The sequence below is a fragment of the Phocoena sinus genome, chromosome 2, assembly GCF_008692025.1.
Source record: "Phocoena sinus isolate mPhoSin1 chromosome 2, mPhoSin1.pri, whole genome shotgun sequence".
NCBI lineage: Eukaryota > Metazoa > Chordata > Mammalia > Artiodactyla > Phocoenidae > Phocoena > Phocoena sinus.
The window spans coordinates 5,482,423-5,500,667 of NC_045764.1; the positions used below are offsets into that span (position 1 = coordinate 5,482,423).

Sequence of the window (18,245 nt, forward strand, 5' to 3'; positions counted from 1 at the left end):
TGCGGCAGAGGCCGGCGTGACGTTGCACCAGCCTGAGGCCCGCCGTGCGTTGTCCCGGGGAAGTTGTCCCTGGATCCCGGGAACCTGGCAGTGGCGGGCTGCACAGGCTCCGCGGAAGAGGGGTGTGGAGAGTGACCTGTGCTCGCACACAGGCCCCTCGGTGGCGGCAGCAGCAGCCTTAGCGTCTCCCGCCCGTCTCTGGGGTCCGCGGTTTTAGCCGCGGCTCGCGCCCGTCTCGGGGGCTCGCGCCCTCAGCCGCGGCTCGCGCCCGTCTCTGGGGTTCGCGCTTTCAGCCGCGGCTCGCGCCCGTCTCGGGGGCTCGCGCCCTCAGCCGCGGCTCGCGCCCGTCTCTGGAGTTCCTTTAAGCAGCGCTCTTAAACCCCTCTCCTCGCGCACCAGGAAACAGAGGGAAGAAAAAGTCTCTTGCCTCTTCGGCCGGTGCAGGCTTTTCCCCGAACTCCCTCCCGGCTAGTCGTGGTGCACTAACCCCTTCAGGCTATGTTCAAGCCGCCAACCCCAGTCCTCTCCCTGAGCTCCGTCCAAAACCAAAACCCGAGCCTCAGCTCGCAGCCCCGCCCGCCCCGGTGGGTGAGCAGCAAGCCTCTCGGGCTGGTGAGTGCCGGTCGGCACCGATCGTCTGTTCAGGAATCTCCCCGCTTTGCCCTCCGCACCCGTCGCTGTGCACCACTCCGCGGTCCCGAAACTCCCCCCTCTGCCTCCCGCAGTCTCCGCCCGCGGAGGGGCTTCCTAGTGTGTGGAAACTTTTCCTCCTTCACAGCTCCCTCCCACTGGTGCAGGTGCCGTCCTTATTCTTTTGTCTCTGTTTTTTCTTTTGCCCTACCCAGTTACGTGGGGAGTTTCTTGCCTTTTGGGAGGTCTGAGGTCTTCTGCCAGCCTTCAGTAGGAGTTCTGTAGGAGTTGTTCCACGTGTGGATGTATTTCTGGTGTATCCGTGGGGAGGAAGGCGATCTCCGCGTCTTACTCTTCCGCCATCTTCAAGGTCAAGCCGTATACACTTTTCCTAATTGCTTTTTTCATGAAACAAATGAACTCTCTCAGGAATTGAGTCAACATCAAATATATAGACAAAGTAAAGTCTTTCAAGTTCTTCATTGGAAAAATGGAATGTGAAAAGTTATTCAGTCCCGTTTCTCCTCTGGATGGAATGGGAATCCCTCTGACAGCAGGCAAGGCTGAACCACTGGTGGGTGGGATCCATCTGGAACTCTGACAAAACTCAGTGGCCTGGGAAACACACTCTTTCTCTGCTGGGCCTGAGACTCCAGTTTTTGCCAAGAGATACTGAGGTGGGTAAACAAGACAGGCAAGAGGGGCTCAGCTCCAGCAAGCAGCCCTTAACCTCAAACCTTATACAAAAATTCACTCAAAATAGGGCTTCCCTGGTGGCGCAGTTGTTGAGAGTCCACCTGCCGATGCAGGGGACGTGGGTTCGTGCCCCGGTCCGGGAAGATCCCACGTGCCGCGGAGCGGCTGGGCCCGTGAGCCATGGCCACTGAGCCTGCGCGTCCGGGGCCTGTGCTCCGCAACGGGAGAGGCCACAGCAGTGAGAGGCCCGCGCACCACAAAACAACAACAACAACAGAAAAATACTCAGAATAGACCATGAACCTAAATGTACATATACAGGTATAAACTTTGAGGAGAAAAAGAACAGAAAATCTTTGGGACCTAGAGATAGATGAAAAGTTCTTAGACTAAACCTCAAAAGAATAATCCGTAAAAGGAAAAATTAATACATTTTACCATATCAAAATTAAAAATATGTTCCCCTGTAAAGAGATGAAAAGACAAGCTACAAACCGGGAGAAAAGATTTCCAAAGCACTTACCTGACAACAGAACTACTATCTAAAGTATAGACAGAACTCTCACACCCAACAATAAAAATACAGAGTCCAATTAGAATATGGGCAAAAGATATGAACAGATATTTCACCGAAGAGGATATTCGGGTGGTGAATAAACATACGAAAAGATGTTCAACATCACTACATAGCCACTAGGAAGAATGAGACTTAAAACCACAATGATTGCCACACACCTGTCAGACTGCCCAGAATAAAAACAGCGACAGCACCAAATCCTGCCAAGCCTGCAGCGAAGCTGCATCACTTATTCATTGCCAGTGGGAACGTAAAATGGTGCACCACTCTGAAAAATAGCTTGGCACTTTCTTATAAAACTCAACGTGCGCTTACCATAAGATCCAGCAAGTATACTCCTGGGCATTTATCCCAGAGTACTGTAAACTATGTCTGCACAAAAACCTGTGCACAAATGTTCATAGCAGCTTTATAGGCAGTAGACAAAGACTGGAATCAGTGCACATGTCCTTCAACAGGTGAACGGTTCAGTGAACCCTGGTACCTCCGTACCGTGGAGTACAGCTCCTCGGTAGAAATAAACTTTTGACAGGCTAACGATCTGAACAAATCACCAGGGAATTAAACCAAGTGAAAGAAGCCAATCCCCAAAGGTTACGTACTCTATTGTTCCATTTACATAATATTTTTGAAATGACAATGCTTAGAAACGGAGGACAGACTACCAGAGGTTAGCAAGATGTGAGTGTGGGAATGAGTCGTGTGTGGCTATAAAAGGGCAACTCTAGGGAACCTCGGTGTTGGAGCTGCTTGGTGTCTTGAATGTGGTGGTATAAGCTTGTATGTAACCGAATATACACACACGTGCGTGAGCCTGGGAAACTGAGTAAGACGGGTGGACTGTGTCGAATCAGCGTCCTGGTTATGATATTACATTACAGTTTTACAAGCTGTCATTGTTGGAGGAATCTGGGAAATGGGTACAGGGGATTTCTCTGTATCTTACAACTGTGTGTGAATCTGCAGCTACTGAGTAAACGTTTTTTTTAAATTGCTTGAGTGATAAAATATCACCTAAAGCCAGGCTGAATTGTACAAACCTTAAGAAACGTCAGAAAGTTTTTGACAGTTCTGTAACGTTTTGTAGGTCCAATATCATTCAAATGAGTTCTAGGTCATAGAACCAATGAAATGAGATCTTGACTGACAGGTATTGATGAATATTTAACAACTCTTTACCATTATTATCATTATAACACCCGTGTTCTTGAGCCACAAGGTGGAGATGTCAGATCCATAATTAATGGCTTCAGAAAAGTATAAGCCCGTGAGGATTCTTGAAGTTCTTTGTTAAAGAACTGGAGATTCTTTCCTAAAAGTTTTAGCTCTTGTCACTTCACCTCTTGAGTGATATTTGTAAAAGTAGCATATGCAGATCTCTCTGTCAGTAAGTCATGTTCACAATGTAACAGAATGTGGTTAGAAAACTTCTGTTTCCCGGGATAGTTAAAGGCAGGGGGTCAGGGGACAGAAAGGGGATATTAGGGAAAATAGGGGATGTGCACTTCTTTCCTGACCTTTTTGTTTGTTTTTTTGCGGTACGCGGGCCTCTCACGGCTGTGGCGCACTTCTTTCCTGACCTTTTTGTTTGTTTGTTTTTTTGCGGTACGCGGGCCTCTTACGGCTGTCGCCTCTCCCGTTGTGGAGCACAGGCTCCGGACGCGCAGGCTCAGCGGCCATGGCTCATGGGCCCAGGCGCTCCGCGGCACGTGGGATCTTCCCGGACCGGGGCACAAACCCGTGTCCCCTGCATCGGCAGGCGGACTCTCAACCACTGCGCAACCAGGGAAGCCCCCCTGACCTTTTTTTTATCTTTTGATTTGGCAGAATATCTTTGCTTTTGTTCCAGTCCCAGGCACCTCCCATATCTCACAAATGGCAAATATAATCGGACTTCAGTAAGATGATTAACAGCAGGATTCTCAGTGTTTGAGAATCAGTTGAAATGATACGACTTTAAAGAGCTGATGGCGCCCTGAACTGGCGTGACCTCACACCTCTTCCCCTGCGCTATTTGCTAATAGAAACGTTTGTAACGGCTTGGTGTGTGATTGCTTTGTTTGAGGAATAGTCCTGAGAGTGATATGTTCAGAATGAGTAATTTGATGTGAAGGGAATGTTGAACAGTTAAGTAAGACTAATCCAAACCCAATTACCTTCTTGCCTTCCCGGGCTAGATAATTCTTAGTTGGGGGTTGGGGGAGGGGCATCATAGGGCGCTCAGCAGCTCCCCTGGCTCCTGCCCACTACATGCCACGCCCACACCAAACGTGACAATTGAAAACACTGGCAGACATCACCAAATGCCCTCAGGAAGGGCAAAATCGCTCCCGGTTGAGACTCACTGGTTAAACAAGTTTAACCGTCCTTTTCCCCCAATAATGTGCATTTATCACCTAATATCAATATTTTCCTTGAGTGACTCAACACTGTAGATACTATGATCTCTTGCCCGAACTACTGCACAGCCTCCTGGCTGATCTCCCAGCGTCCTCTCTTTTCCTTCTCGTCTCTGCTGTGAGCTTCAAGCCTCCTGGAGGCCCCTTGCCAAGTTCAGGATGTGGCCCGGACCCCTGACCTGCCACGGGGCTTGCACTGACTGCAGCCCCGCCTCACTCCTGACTCAGTTTTCGCTCTGTTTGAACTAGCCCTGCCCCTTCCTGCCCCTGGGGCTTCTTCAGGCCTCTCTGGAAGTCAGGCAAAGCCTCTCCTACACACTCAGCAGCTCCACAGCAGCTCCTATCGCAGTTGGAATTTGCATTTAAACGTGATTCTATGATTAATAGCCTTCCCTGGGCTGGTCTAGGATTGGTTTGATCAAAGTTGGAATTTTGATCCTCACAATCTATTCCCCAGCAGCTATTTCTCAAATGAGCGTATCATCATTTGCTTCTTGTAAAGTGGCCAGGATCTACCTGGGAGTTGGTGACGCAGTCTTTAGTGAATTGCAGAGAGACTGAATCTCATCCTTTCTTCAAAATGAACCTTAAAATTCAACAGTGCCAGGAAGTCTTCCATGATTTATCCCAATTCATGCCTATTACATGTAGACCTGGAATTCATATCCACTTTCTTCCCATGGGCTTCTTGCTTGGTAAATCTTTTCTACTTGCAACCCACAATTTGCCAGCCATCCAGGACAAATGGTAAACCCCACAGTAGCACACATGCTGCTCTGTTTCCCCCGGCATGTAGCAAGTTGAGCTAGATCAGGTCAACTAGGAAAAAGCAAGAGGAAACTGGGTAGTGATTGAGGGTTGTTTTTTTTTTTTTTTAAATCACTGCCTAGATACACAAAAATGAACAGTCTCCTTGCAAGAGTCACGAATGGGCTATACTATAAAAAAGCAGCCTAAAGAAATGGTTCTCAAAAGAAAATATTGCAGATTTTTGTGTTTTATTTACTATTACGTTTAGTCTGTATACACCTGAGTGCTATTATTTTCCAGCCTGAGCACAAATTAAACATTGACGAGGGAAAACCTGGAGCGCTAAGTCATGTTTCTGGCTTTGCCAGGTGTGGGCAGGCACTCAGGAGGCCGACCAGGCCCTGTTAGCCTCGAGCTGCGGGAACATGGCCCCGGGTCCCGTCATCACGCCCAGAAACGCCTTCACTGCTGTGTTCCAGTCGCAGGAGGTCCCAGCTCAGGGCTTCTCTGCATCCTTCGTTAGCCGTAAGTAGCGCCGAAAACCAAACGCAGGGGCCCTTGGAAGGGTGTGGCTGCCACAGGCAGGCTTGGGGAGAAGGCGTCTGCTCCAGGGTTGGCTGGTCTGGAGGTCCATGGGGAAAGTCTGGGTGGGCCACCTAATCCTGAGTGCACCCTTCCTTCCAAATCAGCAAGAATGGAACTGAATCCAACCGTAGGTCAGTAGAGAAATGATGTAGAAGGCCTGAGTGCCTGTCGCTGATGTCTGAAATGAACCCTAAAATCTGCATCGGGGCAGGAATGGTCAGAAGCCCAGGAGGCCGTAATTAGTAGACAATCAGCAGGCCGGGCCTGAAGCACATTGCCTGCCTGCATGGAACTCACCTGGGGCTGTAAAAACACGGTCTTCCCCCCAGGCCTGTCGGAATGCAGGACTTGCACGTGTGAGCTCTCACCCAGGGGATTCTCACACTCAGTCAACCTTGGGGGCCGCTCTCTTCGGGTTTTCCCCTTCCTTCTCTCACGACTATTCTCCAGGTAGAAGAGTGGGACATGTAGTTTTCAAGTCTGAGACACAGTGGTGTGTGTGCCTGTTGGCTGAATTAAATCAAGTAGCACCTATTTGCAAGCCACTGTTTCGGGAAAAGTTTGACGAAAGGAATCAGGAAATAATGCAGTGAACAGGTATTTCAGACATGAATAAGAGGGTGGTGTAAAGGCAGTAACAAAAGACCACCGCAGACCTAATTTTAGGTCTTCACTGGGTTCGTTGTGTCTGTGTGTGTGTTTTAATATCAGTTTAAAAGGATACTGATATTTTCTATCTATGTGATAGATAGGGAGTGTGTGGATTAACTAGTTAGTGGTTAGATAAAACAGATGTCATTTTAGTGGTAAAAAGGTAGTTCTCTTCATTTCTGACACCTGGGAATCATGTGAGACTTTTTGAGTTGGGATTAGTAAATGCAACCATTTTTATGAAGCAGGTATTATTTTTATAGCCATATTACGACGGTAATGAAAAGAACATATTTTTCTATAATATAATAAGATGTTTTAAAACTGTTAAGTGTATTGATCTGGTACAGATAACTTTTCATTAGTTTTATTTCTTTAGCTACATGAATCCTCTTCAATCTTGCTAAGTTATTCTTCCTTTAATATCTTAAAATTAAGTGATTTGCAATGGATTTGTGGTAAAATTTCTACTTAGCCCAAAACTCTGCATCATTTTTCTAAAAACTATATAATATTCTGATTTTGCATATTTATTTTTAAATCAGAGCTCCATTCTTCTAGTTATTGTTACTTCCATTTGGAGTAGCTCAGAGAATATGTTTCTAGAGAGCTTAGGAAAGTTGAGGCTCTCCCTCACTGATAAAGAGAGATTTGTTTGGGAGAACAAATGTTCTAATAATGGCTTTTTCTTCCCACTTAGGATGTGGAAGGAACTTCACTAATCCTTCAGGTTACATTGTTTCTCCAAACTACCCAAAGCAATATGACAACAACATGAACTGCACCTACATCATAGAGGCCAGTCCTCTGTCCCTGGTCCTCTTGACTTTTGTGTCTTTCCATCTGGAAGGTAAGTTTATTCTTATCTAAATTACAATTGGTTCTTAATAAATGAATGAGTGATAGATAAGCAGAGGCAGAGATTGTCTAAAATCACCGTTTGAGGAAAATACTAAAAATGTTGCAGAGTGGAGTTGATGTAAACTTGATTAAAACTCCATCCGATATTTTAAGAACACAAGTATCATCCTATACATTCCATCCAGAGGTTAAAAAATAATGCAAGAGCTTTAAGAACCTGAGCATCACGTAAACGGCCTAAAGAAAATAAGTCTGAAACCTATTACATGTTAATCATAGTTTCTAATTTATTCATTTGCGTTCATTCTACACACGTACAGGTGCCTTCACACAGTCACACACACACACACACACACACACACACACTATAAACTAGCAAGAGAAACTTCACCTCTGAGTCAAAGTAGGTGCTCCATAAATGTTGAATGAATGAATTAATAAAATTAATAAATATTTGTGTTCTACTTTCATTTAATCTGACTGTGGGATACTCTCTCATCTTCTTTTTCATTTTCATCTTCATCAGTACCACAGGGACTGGGAAATCCCTAAGCACAGTGCCCCTCTGGGTTCATTCCCTGCCTGTTGGCGAAGGGGACAGTGGAGCTGCTGGTCTGGGCTGGGTTCTGACTACACTGGACACAGCTCGATGTTTACCCAGGTGGTAACATACGGCAGAGAAAAGTTCCCTTCAAGTGGATGGGCATCTCCAACCACTCAGTCATTTTAATATTTTTCACGAATTCACTTTTCATTTCTAAATTACAATTAACCTGTACGTTTGCCAAGCTTCATCTGCCCAACCAAAATTTCTTCCTATCTGGGTTGGTCTCCCTTGGCAGTGAAAAGTTAAACTTAGCAAAGCGTTCTGCAATATTCAGCATCCAGGAAATTTATGTTTCATAAAAATAAAAATGACACATCAGTTCTCGTAGGGTGATGAATTATACAAAGGCTCTCCCTGGGAGCACTTTCTGGGACCTCCTTTTCCTACATCTCTACATACTGTAGGTTTTGGAATGTGTTTGCTGGAAAATGCCAGGGATGGACTGATGTTTGTCACTGTACGGACGCAGTATGAGGTCAAGTGTAATCTTCTCAGCATTTGCTAACACAAGCTTCCAGCGATATGAGAAGATGTTCATGATTTATAAAGTATTAAGGGAAGGTAAAACAGTTTATATAAGAGATCCTATTTTTTTATTTAAAATAAACCGTGCGACTAAAATCTGTAAGACTATTAACTGGTACTTAAAGACTTGTTACTACCGTGTCATGGATTTATAGCTGATATTTATTTTCTTCTTTATATCTTTTCTTTTATCTTATAATTAAGGGAATGCTATTTTATTTTATTTTTTTATTTTAATTTTTATTGAAGTATAGTTGGGTTACAATGCTGTGTTTGTTTCAGGTGTGCCGCAAAGTGATTCAGTTATACATACATATATATATTCTTTTTCAGATTCTTTTCCCTTTTAGGTTATTACAAAATATTGAGTATAGTTCCCTGTGCTATATGGTAGGCCCTGTTGGTTACCTGTTTTATATACAGTAGTGTGTATGTGTTACTCCCAAACTCCTAATTTATCCCTCCCCCCACTTTTCCCTTTTGGTAACCCTAAGTTTGTTTTCTCTGTCTCTGAGTCTGTTTCTGTTTTGTAAACAAGTTCCTTTGTGTTACTTTTTAGATTCCACGTGTAAGTGCTGTTGTATGGTATTTGTCTTGCTCTGACTTACTTCATTTAGTATGATCATCTCTAGGTCCATCCATATTGCTGCAAATGGCATTATTTCATTCTTTCTTTATGGCTGAGTAATATTCCTCTGTGTGTGTGTGTGTGTGTGTGTGTGTGTGTGTGTGTGTCTGTGTGTGTATATCTCACATCTTCTTTACCCATTCATCTGTCAGTGGACATATAGGGTGCTTCCATGTCTTGATTGTTGTAAATAGTGCTGCAATGAACATTGGGGTGCATGTATCTTTTCAAATTATAGTTTTCTCCAGGAACTATATGCCCAGGAGTGGGATCCGTGGATCATATGGTAGTTCTATTTTTAGTTTTTTAAGGAACCGCCATACTGTTCTCCATAGTGGCTGTACCAATTTACATTTCCACCAACAGTGTAGGAGGGTTCCCTGTTCTCGACACCCTCTCAAACATGATTATTTGTAGACTTTTTGATGATGGCCATTCTGACCAATGTGAGGTGATACCTCGTGGTGGTTCTGAATCACATTTCTCTAATAATTATCAATGTTGAGCATTTTTTCAAGTGCCTGTTGGCCATTTGTATGTCTTCGTTGGGGAAATCTCTGTTTAGATCTTCTTCCCATTTTTTGATTGGGGTGTTTGTTTTTTGATATTGAGTGAAAAAGTTGTCTTAATAACAGGAGGGAAACATGTGGCTTGGATTGTGCATTTATATGTGCATTTGTCCTCACTAAATTACATAAACACAAGAATGTCATATGCCAATATTATTTAGACTGAAAAAGGAGATGCTGGTAAATGTACTATATAATATAGCCACAGAAAGCACTGCCTATACCAACGGTACATGTATTATTAGAAGGGAACCTATACTGACACCGCACAGTAGCTCCCTGAGTTTAGTTGACAGGTGGGGTAAAGGGGCGAGCATACTCTATAGACTACCTGACCTGGGGTGGGGTAGGGCAGGCGCGGTATTTTAGGACCGGTCTCAATTCCAGATTGGCCACTTACTAGTCACATGACTTTGTACAAATTACTTAATCTTTCTGGTAATCACTATAATTTTTACAAAAATATTGATATAAAATAGTAGCTGTGAAAGTCAGATCATGCCCGTAGAAACATACCTTGTGAACCATTGTTTTGTTATTTTTGCTGCCACCAGTCAGGATCTCCAGACATGCCCTTTAACACAAGTCGGCTGCGAACAGATATTTGGTTTTGCCAGATTAAGTGATTTCTTTTTTTTTTTTTTTTTGCGGTAAGCGAGCCTCTCACTGTCGTGGCCTCTCCCGTTGCGGAGCACAGGCTCCGGACGCGCAGGCTCAGCGGCCATGGCTCACGGGCCCAGCCGCTCCGCGGCATGTGGGATCTTCCCGGACCACCGGGGCACGAACCCGCGTCCCCTGCATCGGCAGGCGGACTCTCAACCACTGCGCCACCAGGGAAGCCCTTAAGTGATTGCTTTTTACTAATGGATTTGGTCGTTCTCACCCAGTTGAAGAGACTGATCTTTTTATAAGATAATATCCTTGTGATAATATCTTGTGAAATTTCCAGTGTTACATGTACTCAGCGTTTTCAAACTGCTAAGTGAGTATTTTCTGGCTTAGATTAAATGAATCATGATGATTTCCTAAAAAGGGCAACATTAATCAGATTTATTTTGTGGTTAGATTCTTACCACTAATCGTATCAGTGCCGTTCATGGAATACCATCAGCAAGTTAGAGATCCACTAGCTACAGTAAAAATCACCTTCCACCCCTTAAGTGAGCCCGAGGAATTCCTGTGCAGTGTCCTGTGATAAAACCGAGTGAGAGTAGCTCTCAAGAAAAATCACAGCCTGTCTGCAGGAGCGTTGGTCTTCCTAGCTGCCATAGGCCATAGACCTCTTTCTGAGAGATTCTGTCCAAATGACTAAGTATTTCTGAGCCCAAGCGGCCAGCAGACCCTGCGTTGACCTGGGTGGAGATGAAAGTTCTGGATCTGCTTTTTGTGGTGGGCCATTGGCACAAAAGGTGGGTTTATCAAGAAGAAGATGGACTGATCCAGGCTACAGAATACTAGAGGGAAACACACTTGTCCATACACTGTGTTTACTAAACACTGACAACGGGTTAGGAAAGGTTTTACTATTCAGGCTAGTTTATTGGTTATTGACCTACACACTGGTGCTCTTCCTGCAGGGAAGTTACAAATGTTCAGTGACCTACCTTCCACTAAATAAGTTGCTCTGAAATTATGTTATGGTATTTTATGTTGGCCTAAGTTTCTCTTTCTCCTTATTATTACATTTCCAATCCTAGTCATTCTATGAAATACAGACGTGTGTTTCTTATATAATCCCTACTGAACTATAAAAATTTCAGGGAAATCAAAAGTCATAGAAGAAAATTCCATTTGAGCGTCTACAAGACTTTTTTAAGTTACCTCAAGACTAAAGTGGCTCTTGGTATTCTTAACAGTGTCTTCCAAAGTTGTGAAATAAAATAGAGATTTGACAAATTCAAAATGTTACTTTGGTCAAAAACAAAATGGCAAAAATAGACAAAATATAAGGAGAAAGCATGAGGGAGAAACCATCAATGTTTCCAAAGTACTTATTTTGGAATCAGATGTCATCAAATAAATACTCATTTTATTTTCCCCAATATTGAACAATCTAAAAGTATATTTTTCTGTTTTCATTATTCATGTGGCCAAGTAGATGCCTCCAAGTTACTGGGAGGATTATAGGTTTTTTTTTTTTTTTTTTTTACTTTATAGATAAAGAAAGCACTTAACAGATGAGGTAACCTAAGACAAGCCAGTGCCTTCTGTGCCTTGATTTTGCTATCATTAAAATTGGGTAATGGGGCTTTCCTGGTGGCACAGGGGTTAAGCATCCGCCTGCCAATGCAGGCGACACGGGTTCGAGCCCTGGTCCGGGAAGATCCCGCATGTCGCGGAACAACTAAGCCCGTGTGCCACAACTACTGAGCCTGCGCACCTAGAGCCCGTGCTCCACAACGAGGGAAGCCACCGCAATGAGAAGTCCACGCACCGCAACGAAGAGTAGCCCCCGCTCGCCGCAACAAGAGAAAGCCCGCGGCCAGCAACAAAAACCCAATACAGCCAAAAATAAATAAATAAATTAAATTAATTTATTTTTAAAAATTGGGTAGGGGCTTCCCTGGTGGCGCAGTGGTTGAGAGTCCGCCTGCCGATGCAGAGGACGCGGGTTCGTGCCCCGGTCCGGGAAGATCCCACATGCCGCGGAGCGGCTGGGCCCATGAGCCATGGCCGCTGAGCCATGGCCGCTGAGCCTGCGCGTCCGGAGCCTGTGCTCCGCAACGGGAGAGGCCACAGCAGTGAGAGGCCCGCGTACCACAAAAAAAAAAAAATAAATAAAAAAAATAAAAATTGGGTAATAACATTGATTCCCCCTGGTGATAATGAGGGGTTTAGAATTCTTAACTAAAAATATCCTACGTCTAGGCAAATTCTAAACTCAGTTTTTCTCAGATCCAGAGTATCTCTTGATAAGAACTGGATAGAGAGTAGTCCCTTGGCACAGAAAATGGGCGAGAACCAATGCAAATGCATTTTCTTTACTGTCCTCTAGAGATGGCCTCAAAGGCCCCGAGAGGAATAGGACTAGATTTCCAGAGCAGCCGCGTGGCAAGTCCTACATAATATTTGCCTGAATTCTCCTTCGTTAACTTAGAAGTCCTGCTTTACGGGGTACGCCTGATATAAAGCTAAAAGGAAAAAAGGAAGAAAATTTAATTTTAGATGTTTTTTCCTTTTGCCCTTTTTTCCCACCAAGAAACATGATAGCTGAGTTTTAGCGGTCTTAGTTCACATTTCCTCTCCATTTAATCTAAGTTGTTTGTTTTTTTTTTTAAGTGGCATTATGCAGCTACTTACCATTTGTTTTCTTTACTTCCTCAATTGTTTCTCAAGAAATCAGAAGGTAGGCCCATTTTGCAATCCATTATTTTAGAAAGCACTGGGCAGTGGTTCTTTTGAAATAGTTTCTATTGATATTTTATTCAAATTGGCCAAGCCCCAGAGGAGACGATTTAATTGTGTGAGATTCCTTGCTTGCCTGTGTTATAATACAAGACCTTGGCTTTCACACTCTGCGGAGCTTAGTTCTATCCGAGCACCTGCTTTTCCCTCTCAGGGAATCATCCTCTACTGGGGAGTCCAGTCTCCAGGCTACTCAGAGCTGTCCCCCAATTCACATCCCTCTCCCTAGAACCCTTTGCTATTTTACTGAAAGGACTTTATCGTATCTGCAATATTAAAACATTTCAACCAAAAGGATTTCCCCCTATTTCTAGTCCTCTGGCGTCTTTGCCTCTCCATCTATGACTCTGAAGGAAAAGTGCAGTCGGAATCTAAATTCCACAAGTTTACATTATCTGCTGAATTGCTCATCCTCGGCTTCCCTTTCAATTCTCTCCAAGTTCTTGGAATCCTGATGAAACCCAGAATCGAACATTGCTCTCTGTAATGAAGATATGTGAATAATGTGATAAAAATTATTTGTCACTATGTTGGATACAGCCTGAACCCATTTAAAATAATAAATGTGTCTTACCGTTTTTCAGAAGGATGGAAAATAGTCATAAAAACAAATCATGGAGGATTATTTTACACCTCTGAGATTTCAACAGTAAATATTCATCAAATCAGTTACTGAAGATAGGATGAAGAATGACTGTAGCCACTTGTCCCATGACGTCCGTGGAGAAAGTATCATTCAATTTCAGGGTACCACTCTTCCTGACGAGTTCTCATGTTTCTGATTGAATGCTACCTCCCAGCCATAAACTCAGCTATGATACACATCTTGCTTCTTGAGGAACTTTTTTTAAACCTTGACTAAGTTCTTTTCTCTCCCTAGAAGACAATCATCCTAGTTGCATTTAATTATATTCTACTTGAGAATTTTGTGTATATTTTGATTGAAATATAAGATATCACAATTGGTTCCCCTATAATTATGGAAAAGTGTTTACTATCATTATTTTCTTACGCCTGTGATTTTGTCACCAAGTGTCTTCTCACTGAAGAATCAGACTGGTATCTTTGATCTAATGCAGTGAGGTGATGTGTACAGCTTGAGAAAAAGATGTGTGTGTGTGAATTATTTGATGCCTGCTGACATATTTATATCTCATTTTCTTGTGTGTTACCTGTTTATGCTAATCCTTGATACGTTCTTAGACTTTAGGTAACTTCACAAATTCTGATATTATGTAATGTTTGATTTCTTATGGATAACATTTAGAAGAGCATCCCACCTTAAAGAAATTACTGCTGGAAATGACACGAGAATGTTTTAATCATTAAGCAACTTGCCAAATATCACAACTTTCATGATATATTGAGTCAGGCTTTGAAAATGAGCAGATTGTCTGAACGGTTTGCTTAGTTATCTGATAATATATTGCCGTCTACAAAAAAATTAAAATACCCTCTCAGCTTCCTCTGCTTCTCCTTATTGTTGATACAGACCTTTTATAAACAACTAGTGCATTTTGGCTATGTCTCAGTATAGATATACAACTGCTATTTCACGACTGATTTTTCTGCAATTAAATTAGTTCCTTTAATTTTTTTGAAACATTAACAAGTGTATGACATACTTTACCTTACGTTTCACAGCCTTTCCATAATTTTCTAAGACAACCACCACTGTGATAGTCTATATCATCAAAGAGTTAAAAAACTAACTCTTTAGTACTTAAAGGATATCTGCATAGCAGGTCATTCGACCAAAGTAGAACTGAGATTTTAATCTAGCATCAGCAATATTTCCTTTCATTCTGTGATTTTGCTTTTACAACTTAATGTATTGTTGCTGGCTAAAGATATTTTTATAGCTAATTCATACTATTTTTTGATTCTCACATTCACCTCTTCTGAATGTTTTAAATTCCAATGGAGCTCTTGGAACAAGAAAAATTCTAAGGCTATAATTAAGGTACACAATTTGGCAGTATTCAAACTGTGAATCTGAGTTTAATGTATTTCTTTTTTGTCCTGTTTTTCCAACATCATATTGTTTCTTATTACATGGTAAGGTCATTAAAGTGAAGTCTTTAACATTTTTAATTTGTAGATTTATTCCCAATTAGAAGCATTTCTATTCCAGGATTTTCAAAATGAAGGAATCCTTTGGGCTTACTTTAATAAACATATCTTGAATTGATACCTCAAAATTTCTTCAGTTGTACAAAAACATAGCTAAAATGCCAAAAGTGTTCCTAAAATGACTTAAAATTTAAATTGCATAGATATTTTCTGATAAAAATATCAATTTTCTTTAAGATAATACAATTAAAAGAGGAGGGGGCTTTTAATGTACAAATATATTAAAAATGCACACATCAAGATTCTTTCAGTTAAAAGCAGTAGATTATCTTCAAGTTTGCTTAGATGTAGAGTTTATAGAAAGGATACTGGGTTATCTCATCTTGTCAAAGGAAGGTTTAAAAATAAGAAGGGGACTAATAGGCTTCCAGAACATGAATCCTTCAAAATGTACTGTCTTTCCCCCTCTCTTTCTGCACGACAGCTTCATTTCCTCCTGTTACAGCCTGGCTTCCTACCGCAGTCAGGAGACCGCTGCTGCTGATTTCCAAGTTGAACATGTTTGGCTCCCACTGTTGACTCCTTACTCAGTTACAGTTTGAACACATCTGATTGGCCTAGATGGAGTCTGAGATCCTACCTTGGAGTAATCAGTCAATCTATCAACAGTGCTCAGGACGGTGGGGTTCCATAAAGAAGAATTGCAACCATGATTATGATTAGGATAAACCTTACTATATCAATTAGGAATTTTTATGGCACTATTAACAGGAAACTTAATTCAACCTGGTTTAAACATAAAAGGGCAATTTATTGGCTTTCCTTCTAGACAACCTCAGAATTGGTGGTCCCTCATATCCGCTTAATCTAGCATTTTCATTTTGTCATCAAACGTTTTACTTTTTCTGTTCTCACTCTGTGCTACTCCAGTGTGAGTCTCACCCTAAAGCTGGCTTCTGTCTTGGCTGTAGGGTAGCTGCCCTCACAGTGGGGCTTGCATATCCCTCATGCATGTCTAGGAAGAGAGAGGATGTCTATCCAGTGGCATGCTGGAGTTGGCTTGTACCATCTTGCAAGAGTCAGTCATGCTCCTCTGGTCCAAATTCTGCATCTAATGACCTCGCGTTGGTAACTTGACATTGGCTATAGTGGGAGTATTTCTACCACAGAAATTAGAAAATGCTACAAATGAGGGTGTGCCTCTTTCCCTCGGAGAGCTGGTTGTTCTATTTACCAGCACACTACTGTCTATCCCAGATTCCAAACAGTTTACCTGAAATTTACTCTAAATGGATTGGCCTAGGTCACATGCCCACCCTTGAACCAAGATCTATGGCCAGGGGATTTGAAATTATAAAGTAAATGTATACCATAGTTTCTTTAATTTATAAGAATGTTCTAACAGCAAACAGGCAGTCTGATTGTAAAGTCCATTATGTCATAGTATGTGCTTGTATAAGAGATTGTGACGTAGTTTTGGGCAGTTCCGATGGGGAATTTTAAGTAGGTAAAGTGCGTGCGTGTGTGTGTGTGTGTGTGTGTGTGTGTGTGTGTGTAGGTGTTAGGTACATGTTCAAGTTATCATCTAGATGAGATAAAAGTGTTTTCTTTTGTTTTTGTAAATGATAACATGAAAAATATTCTATATCATTAGCCATCAGAACAATAAATTAAAGATCACAATGAGGTACCATTTCACACACAACAGAATGGCTAAAATGAAAAAGACTGATAATATCAAATGTTGGCAAGCATGCAGAGCAACTGGAAGTTTCATACATTCCTCATGAGAATAGGTACTGATATAACCACTTGGAAGAATTTGACTGGCAGTTTCATATAGAATTAAATACATACCTTATTTATGACCCAGCAATTCTACTCCCAGGTATTTACCCAAGAGAAATAAAAATTTACGACCGTTCTAGTATCTAGAATAGAAAAGAACTCTTAGAACTGAACATTAAGAAACATATATCCCAGTTTAAACATGGCAAAGGAGGGAATTCCCTGGTGGTCCAGTGGTTAGGACTCCTCGCTTTCACTGCTGAGGGTCTGGATTCAGTCTCTTGTTGGGAAACTAAGATTGAGCAAGCCACACAGTGTGGCCTAACTAAATATTTTTAAAATGGCAAAGGATCTGAACAGATATTTCTTCCAAGATATACAAATGGCCAATAAGCACATGAAAAGATGATCAACACCGTTACTCATAGAGCCATGCAAATCAAAACCACAATGTACTACCATTTCATACTCAATAGTGTGGCTAAGTTAGACAATAACAAGTGTTGGTGAGGATGTGGGAAATTAGAACTCTCATGCTGGTTCTAATTGCTGTCGTGGTGGCAGGATGGTGCAGCCTCTTTGGAAAACAGGCTGATAGGTTCTCAAAACATTAAACATAGGGTTACTCTATGAGTCTGCAATTCTACTCCTACTTATTTACCCAAGAGATTGAAAACACGTATCCACACAAAACCTTGTACATGAATATCTATAGCAGTGTTATTTATAATAGCCAAAAGGTACAAGCAAAACTAATGTCCATCAACTACAAAATGGATAAACAAAAATGTGGTCTCTCCATACAATGGAGTACTATTGAGCTTGGAAGGAATGAAGTACTGACACATGCTACAACATAGATGACCCTCAAAAACATTATGTTAAATAAAAGCAGCCAGTCACAAAGGGCTGAATATTATATATTATTTATATATATATATGATTCTGTTTATGTGAGATGTCCAGAGTAGACAAATCCACAAAGACTGAAAGTAGGTTAGTGGTTGCCTAGGATTGGGAGAACAGTAAAGCGAGAGGATGGGGCGTGACTGTGAATGGGTACAAGGTTTCTCTACGTGGGGATGAAAATGTAGAAATGGGGGAAATGTCAGATGCCTAAAGTTCTGTGGAACTGTGAATTGGTAACACTTTTCCAAAGGACTGTTTGATAAATCTGAAAAAGATTTAGTACCAGTAACTCAACTTCTAAAAATTTATTCTGATGAAATAATGAGAAACTTCTGCAAACATTTATATATATAAATGTTTGTTTCAACAGTATTTTTATCACAAAAGCTAGAAAAGATAGAATTATTAAGCTGTAGGGGATGAATTGAACATAGTATGGCACATCTATATATTAGAATTTGATAGGTGCATTAAATTCAGTGTTTTAAAAGATATTTAATCATATTAAATGCATGATGTTATGTTATTTCATGTTAATAAAAATTAGGTTACAAAAGATCATATAGGATGATTCCAATCAATGTTTTTGTTT

At 41.8% G+C, this 18,245-nt stretch overlaps 1 protein-coding gene across 1 annotated transcript in view; it reads left to right on the forward strand.

Moving 5' to 3' along the window:
- Positions 1-18,245, forward strand: part of CUBN (cubilin) — a 280,069-nt gene that overhangs the window by 212,860 nt on the left and 48,964 nt on the right. Inside the window, 2 exon segments of the mRNA XM_032622320.1 lie at positions 5,421-5,577; positions 6,989-7,138. Of these exon segments, the coding sequence (XP_032478211.1) occupies positions 5,421-5,577; positions 6,989-7,138 (307 nt within the window).